Consider the following 7,991-nt stretch of genomic DNA (forward strand, 5'->3'; position numbering starts at 1 on the left):
CTGCCAGCCCCCTGGGATCCATCCAAGGTGGCGCTTAAATTGAAGCGGGGTCATTTGAGATCAAAGTCGCTGCTGCAAGCGGCAGGAACAATGAGGGGAAGAGAGGTTTTGTTCCCCTCAAAAAAAAGGGGCTGAAAATGTGCATTTACCTTCCACCCTTGGGAAACTGGAATTCCAGTGGTTTATAGCGAGCTGCAGGAGGAAATTCCAGCTGCTGTGCTCTTGGATTTTTTTTTTTCATTTTGTTAAGCCTTTATCAAGGTTTTTATTCCTTTTCTTCTCCTTTTCTTTTAGATTACAGTACCTATAGCCAAGCTGCAGCTCAGCAGGGGTAAGTAGCTTAACCTTGTTTTAAAAAGGTGTAATAAAAGGATATCATAATTATGGTTTGGGCTTAACTCAGGTACACTTGGAAATCCTGAGGGTTTTCCTGGAGCTTTGCATTCCCGTAGAACTTCAGCAGAAACCGTCGGGCTGCGGGGGAAATTTTGTCTCGTGATGCAGATTTGGGGCAAGATTATAAATGTCTTCACATTCATTCCACAGCTACAGCGCCTATGCACCTCAGCCAGCCCAAGGATATGCACAGACCACCCAGGTAAAACACGGGAAGGGGGTGGAATTCCTGCTCAATCACCTGTTTTCCAGGAAAACACGCAGCCGTGAGAAACTCCGAGCGGCAGTGTCGAAATCCGTGGTTTAAAGTTGTCTTGGAGTTTCTCCCCCCAGCCCAAAGTGCTTTTTTAAAAGTGGAAATAACCTCAACAATCCCCCCCCCTTTATATTTTTTTTTTGGTTAATTTATTCAATGCTGATCCCAGAAAAGCCAAATTCTTGGTGTATGTTTGACACCACCACGTAGGTGGGTGTTGTAATCAGAGGTGTAGGAGAGAAAAAAACTGGGGAAAAAAGGGTGGAATTGCCTTTTGGGAGATGGCAGAATTGGACAAAGGAGGAGGAGGGAATACATTTCTTTTTCCTGGAGTTTTGATTGCTATAACTGTTCATACTCTCAGTTGGCTGGACTGCAAAATAATGATGATCTTTAAGAGATTAACTTAATGCTTATTTTTAACCTTTAGAATCCAAGTTACTACAACCACATTTGTCTGCAAACTCCAAGTATGTTTCCAAAGGTAAATTCCTGTCCTCAAAAAGTGCTGTAGGCTTAATTTTCCTTCCCAAGAGGAGGAAGGCAGGCTCAGTGTGGGCTGAAAGGAAGGTGATGGTGACTTTTATTTTAAATTAAGCTCTTGGAGACAACAACTGGAAGAGCTGCTCCCAGTTGTAGGTGAGGTGGAAGGTGGGAGCAGGATGGCAAGGCTAGGAACAGGAGGCCTCAACAACTAAAACCAGCTAATTAAACACCTAACCAGCTAATTAAACACCTAACCAGCTAATTAAACCCCTAACCGGCTAAACTCAGCTCTAGGCACGTGTCCATGGGGAGTTTGCAGCATTCCCTGCCTCTTGGTGTAGGGCAATTCCAGGGACAGGGATGTGTTCACGTGGTCAAGGCTTTCCTGCTCCTGGTTCAGACCTGTGCCCTGAGTTCAGGAAGGCTGAATATCCCAAGAGATTTCAGCTCCAGGTTCCCCAGAAGTCTGAATCCCTGGAAATTAAGGCTGTTTCCATGGCACTCCTCGAGCTGCATCCAGAGTTTTATCCTAAGCCAGGAGCTGTTGGGAGCTTGCTGGTGCCTGGAGCATGAGCTGGCAGGGCATGGCTTGGGCAGCTGGTGACACTGCTGGGCACAGCTGCTTCTCTCCTTTCCTCAGTGATTTTCAAGCTGGATTTGAGAGCAAAATCAGGGAATGGGTGAGGTGAGAGCTGATCCCTGACTCAATGCACAGGCACCGGGATGGGAGTAGCACCGCTGGGATACTTCGGGTGTTCCTGTGGATCCCATCCTTCCATGCCTACACCAACTCCCATTTTTCAAATTAATGGCTGATGGGCATGAAAAATACTCCAAATAATTTAATTGAAACCTTCAGCAGGTTTCTTTTAGCCAACACCAAAGCAGTTTTACACTGAAGTGACTTTTGCTTCGTGCAGTTCCGCCCTCAGAGCACTCCCATTCCCGTATTTCAGGTTAACCCTGGGATGGTGCCTGTGAGTGCTGGTGGTAATTGTGAGGAGCTGGGAGCTTTCCTGTTTGCTTTCCACAGAGCAGAGGTGTGTGGTGACAATGTCAAGAGCCTGTTTCTTCAGTCTTGGCAGGGAAAAACCACTCCATAACCTCCTTGCAGAGCTGACCCGGAATTTCCCGCAGCACCTAAACTTTCACAGCAGCCTTGGCTTTGAGAGTGCTGAGCAACTGCAATTCCTGAGGGTCACTTGTGCTCATGGATTGAATCTGTGTCCTTTTGGAGCAGACCTACGGGCAGCAGAGCTACGGGACCTACGGGCAGCCCACCGACGTCAGCTACACACAGCCCCAGACCACGGCGACGTACGGGCAGACGGCCTACGCCACGTCCTACGGGCAGCCCCCGACAGGTGAGAGGGGCCTGCTGGGCTGGGCTCAGCCTGGAGACCCCCCTTGGGCTGGGAAAAGGCCTTTCTATCATCTAGGACAATCCTTGCCATGGGCAGGGCACCTTCCATGGGTTGCTCCAAACCCTGGGCAGCCCCGGACACCTCCAGGGATGCGGCAGCTGCGGCTCTGGGTAACCTGTGTGATAGGGAAGGATTCCTTCCCAAGATCCCATCCAGCCCTGCCCTCTGGCACTGGGAAGCCATTCCCTGTGTCCTGGCCCTCCATGCCTTGTCCCCAGTCCCTCTCCAGCTCTCCTGGAGCCCCTTTAGGCCCTGCAAGGGGCTCTGAGCTCTCCCTGGAGCCTTCTCCTCTCCAGGTGAGCACCCCCAGCTCTCCCAGCCTGGCTCCAGAGCAGAGGGGCTCCAGCCCTCCATGGCCTCCTCTGGACTGACTCCAGCAGCTCCACGTCCTTCATGGAATGGTTTTGGCTAGGAGACACCTTAAAGCTCATCCCATCCCCCCCCTTCCACTATCCCAGGCTGCTCCAAGCCCCGTCCAACCTGGCCTTGGACACTTCCAGGGCTTGGGCAGCCATGTATAAGCAGGAATAAATGCACTGCTGAATTTTCAGGGCAGGGTTTGGGTGCTGTGGGACCGAGCAGGATGTGCTGTGCTCAGAGCAAAGGCAACAGTCCCTGGCTGCTCCTCAGCCCTTCCCTTCCCTGACAGTCCTGTCACTGGCAGTGACATGTGCCTGTTCTGATCCTGCACCTTCTCTTCCTCATCTTGTGCTTCCCACAGTGGAAGGGACCAGTCCAGGTTGGACAATGCTGCTCCTTCTTGCATGGAAAATGCCATCTCATCCTGTCAGAACTTGAGGTCCCCTTAGGTGGGAACCCTTGAGGTGTCACTTGGTTTTAGTGGCAGAACCCTCGAGTGTCAGAGCTCACGCAGGCAGTGACAGCAGGGATTTGCAAGGCTGCAGTGCTCTTTGCCATCTTCATGGGTAAAATCCTGACCTCCAAGACCTTTTAAGTGATTCCAACCCCATTATCCCCCCATTTCCTAAAGGATAAACAGCATCCTGCCCTCCACCTTTGCACGCCCCGTGGTGGCTTTGGATTTCCAGAGCAGATACTTGTTCATTAATGCTCTATAAACTCTCCCAGCGTGTTCTTGGAGCTGGAATTTCCTCCAGACAAGTGTCTTAATGTTTGAAACTATTGAGACAATGTTTAATTCATGTATATTCATGTTTATTTAATGTATGTTTGGGTTGAATATTCAGGAGGTTTTGAAAGCAGATTTTCCTCCCAGTGATTCCTTGGGTGCCGTGTCCTGCACATTCCTAAGAGACACATTATAAACATTTCCTAGATGGGATTAAACACTTCCCAAAGCAAGGGAATACCAGGACAGACAGACAGACAGGCAGTGGGATATCTGGCTAGAGAAGCCATTGAGGAATTCTTCACAGGGAAGAGCTGGAGAGGAAATATTCACCAAAATTAAAATATTTACCATCTTTCCATGGCTCAGGAAAATTCCTGCATGTGAGATCCGTCTCCATTAGCCAGTGTCACTGGGGGTTATCTACAGGGCTTTTTCCTTTCATTTAAAACTACCTACACAAAAGCTGGCAGCAAAAAAGGATTTGTGAACTTCCAAAATTCCTTTCTTAGAAATATTTATGTCCCTGTGACCCCTGCGGACTCCAGTCCTGCAGGGATCACAGGAAACTGCTCTGTTCATGTTTTTCCTTCTCCCTTAAGAGGAGATTTGCTGGAGGAATAATAATAATAATAATAATATCAGGCATTATTTTTTCTGCACAGCTGCTTTTTTTGGTTTGGGTTTTTTTTTTTTTTTTGGTCGGCAAAAAAAGCGCTTCATTTTCTTTTCATCCATAAAAAAACCACCAACTCAGGAAGTGGTCAAGCAAAAGATCCTGTCAGCCCTTGGAGCACGGAGCAGGGCTGTGGCAGCTCCAGGCACAGAGCCAGGTTGGATTTATCCTTCCTCCACCTGCCTCTCCTTGAGGAGCCAGAGCTGTGGAAAGGAGACTGCAGCCTCTCCCTCCCTCTCTCCCTCCCTCTCTCCCTCCCTCTCTCCCTGCCTTTCACGCTCAATAAACCCCAGGGCCAGACATTGTCATGCCCTGAGAGACGTGAGGTTCTTACAGTTGAATCCCAATCCTGCTTTCCCAAGAATCACCTTTTTGTGCTGCAATTCCTTAAAGCAAAATGCCCTTTTTTTTTTTTTTTTTTTTTGCCTGAACAGCCTGGGGGTTGGGTGAGGTGTTGTTGAGGTCAGGGAAATCCGAGGTCTGTGTGGATGGGTGGGAATGGCAGGGATGGATCTGTCCTTCCCAGCCCTTCTTATCCCACCTTGGCCTGACTCCTGGACACCCCAGGGTGGAGTTACCACCCTCCTTCCCTCCCTGGAGCTGTAGGAAGAGGTGTCTTGGAGCCACCCAGTCAACTTTGTTCCAGAGAAAAAAGGGTTTGGGAGCAGCTCCCTCAGGTTAGGGATCACTGGGCACCCTCAGACCTGTGGCTCGTTAATCATTGCAGGGTATTAGCAGGAATTACAGGAGTAAATAAAGAGCATTTCAGTGGCCAGGTGTGGATCTCTTGGAAGTGGGAATTGCTCTCCAAAGCCAGCCAGCCCCTGCTTCCCTTTGCCTGGGAAGTTTGGGGTATGAATATCGACATTTCTAATGGATTTGGAATTAATGAACACGCTCACAGCTGCCATAATGACCCCCAAATATCCCAAAATAGGCTGGAAAGAGAGTGAACTCTGCATCCCTTCTCCAGCCCCTCACTGCTGGGATATACACAAGCCAAGCAGGAGTCAGCTCTCTTCCAGAAGAAATCTCTTTGGAAGGAAGAAACCTCTCTGAATCCAACCTTTTCCAGTTGATATTCTCTGAGGATCAAATCCCACATGCTTCCCTTCCACCTGGAGAATCCCCAGACTTCAGTAAGGGGTTGGTTTGGATCCTTTGAGGGGAATTTAGACACTTTAAGCAGGTTATTATTTCTCCTGTTACTTTTTTCTTTCAGCAGCTCTTCTGCTGAGTCGACTTTTATCTTCCTAGCTGGGAGGGGATGAGAGAGCAGTGATGAAATAGAAATGCCACCCTCAAAACCACAGCCCTTGAGGGTTCCCAGAGTGTCTAAACTGGCCTTGATTTGTAATTTAGACCAGTGGGGTGGTAAATCACTGCCTTTCCTTTGGGACAAACCCCTCCTGCTGAGCACACTCTTCCACGAGTGAAATGCTCCATCTAGAGCTGAAGCTTTAAAATTCCACCTCTTTTTTTTTTTTCCCCCTCCTCCCTTTTTATCCTGCTGCCTGTGCAGAGCCAGGTGTTAGCAAAGCTTTTTGCTCCCAGTGACAGCACTGGGAAAGGGGGCCCAGCTGTGGGAGGAGCATCCTGGGGCTCCAAATCCAACGGGAACAGCCCAGGGCAGGGCTGTGGCTGCAGCACAGGGGCTGCAGGCTGTACTTAGCCTGTTTTAGTGTGTGGTCAGGCTCTGGCCAGTTAAAATAAGGGTTTATTTAACTCCTGGGATCAGTGCTCCCTGTGGAATTGCTGTCTTGCCTCATATTGAAGTGTTTGGGCTGCTCAAATTTGCCCAAGGCTTTAGAAATCCTCCCGTTGGGCACGATCCCCTTCACCTTCTCAGCAACAGAGAGCAGCAAACAGGAATAATGACCATGAAAACTGATTTTCTACTGATTCCTACAAGTTATTCCCCAGTGGGAGTCCAGTTTACATTCCCAGGTTGGCAGCCCTGGGATGGGGATGGGTTGGGTGCCAGGGGTAGGAAGAGGCAGGAGTGGGCAGAGTATCCAGGCTGGCCTTGTGTCTTCATCAGGATCCTTTTTCACCAAAAAGCTGAACTTTGCATTGGGGTTTTTTTGTTTTTTTTTAATTAATTTGCTGTGCAGACTTCCTCCCCTCGTCCTGTTGCTCTTTCCTGCCTGCTGGGAAGGGCCCTGGCAGGGTGGCAGGACTGGGAGGTGCCTCCTGGCAGCGGCGCGGTGCCCCATGAGGGCACGCCGCCTTCTGCTGCTGCAAGTGGTGTTTGCCTTGCAAATGAGGGAATTGGAATAAAATGCTGCAGCCCAGTTTGCCTAAAGGAAAAGTGTGTCACAAGGCTCCCGTGTTTATTGAAAATCAGAAGTGATGGAGAAGCTGTTGCCCTCACTGATCCCAGCCATGAGCCGTGAGCTCTTTTTGCTCATTTTTTTGGGGTCAGATTTAACAACGTTTTTATTGCTAGTTTTCCATCTTAAGTCTCATATTCTTAATTTGAAAGCTTGCTGGGAAGAATGTTAGGAGCAAAAACGCGCTGTGTTAATGCCAGCTCACCTTTGTGACAAGGCAAGTGGCCACTGAATTATACAGGAGCTGGTTTGGGATGTTGGATATTGTAAAACTGGTCAAAAGGAAGTCTGGGAGCTCTCGGCTTTTGCCCTAAACCAAACTGAAATTCTGAGAAAAGGGAAGGTACATAAGACATCAGGAACTGCCTGATGTGTCTCTCTTGACCTTTTTCTCATGTGAAAGCAAATGGAAAGTGCTTTTCTTTTGTTTCCAGCTTTACTGATTTAAAATAAGCCTTCAGAAATGCCTCTGAAAGATTTCCCAGGTCAGGTTTTGTGCCTTTATTTTTCAGAAAAGCTAAAAGGATGGGACTGTACTTGCTAAATCAGTTGGATTTCTTTTACTTTGGAGCTCAAGGGGGGGGGTTTGTTACCCTGCCTTTGTCGAGGAGATGCTCCATGTCTCAGCTTACCCTGCCTGAGCTCTGGTTGCTGTAAACAATCCTGGGTGCTGCTCCAGGGGTGGCTTCCAGAAAGCTCCTGGGAGTGGGATTTGGGGATGCTGAGGGGCTGGAGGCTGAGGTTTCCCAAGGTGGGGGGGTTCTGTGAGGAAGGCAAAGGGGCAGCGTGGGGTAATGGATGATTTTTGGGTTGTCTGAGGTGGTAAACCTGTGTCTGTGCCCTGGGTCTGGGGGACCTGCAGCACAAGGGCCAGAGTCTGAGGTATTTGGGAAAGCTGGAGAGGGACTTGGGACTGGAGGGACAGGATAAGGGGGAATGGCTTCATGTGGACAGAGAGCAGGGTTGGATGGGATATTGGGAAGCTGAGGTGAGGGAGGTAACACAAAGAAGCTGTGGCTGCCCCATCCCTGGAAGCATCCAAGGCCAGGTTGGACAGGGCTTGGAGCACCCAGCAATAAGTGGAAGGTGTCCCATGGCAGGGGGATGGAGTGAGATGAGCCTCAAACTCCCTCTCAGCCCAGCCCATGCAGGAATTCCGTGGTTCCCGGCGGAGCTGTGTGAGCTGAGCTGTGTGAGCTGAGCTGTGTGAGCTGTGTGAGCTGAGCTGTGTGAGCTGAGCTGTGTGAGCTGAGCTGTGTGAGCTGTGTGAGCTGAGCTGTGTGAGCTGAGCTGTGTGAGCTGAGCTGTGTGAGCTGAGCTGTGTGAGCTG

The 7,991-nt window shown here is 49.6% G+C and overlaps 1 protein-coding gene across 1 annotated transcript in view; it reads left to right on the forward strand.

The window, feature by feature from the left end:
* Positions 1-552: 552 nt before the first annotated feature.
* Positions 553-7,991, forward strand: part of EWSR1 (EWS RNA binding protein 1) — a 19,120-nt gene continuing 11,681 nt past the window's right edge. The window contains 3 exon segments of the mRNA XM_017746485.1: positions 553-598; positions 1,083-1,136; positions 2,379-2,759. Coding sequence (XP_017601974.1) covers positions 1,125-1,136; positions 2,379-2,759 — 393 coding nt within the window. The 5' untranslated portion in view covers positions 553-598; positions 1,083-1,124.

This window comes from Corvus brachyrhynchos, unplaced genomic scaffold (assembly GCF_000691975.1).
Source record: "Corvus brachyrhynchos isolate BGI_N302 unplaced genomic scaffold, ASM69197v1 scaffold19, whole genome shotgun sequence".
Taxonomy (NCBI): domain Eukaryota; kingdom Metazoa; phylum Chordata; class Aves; order Passeriformes; family Corvidae; genus Corvus; species Corvus brachyrhynchos.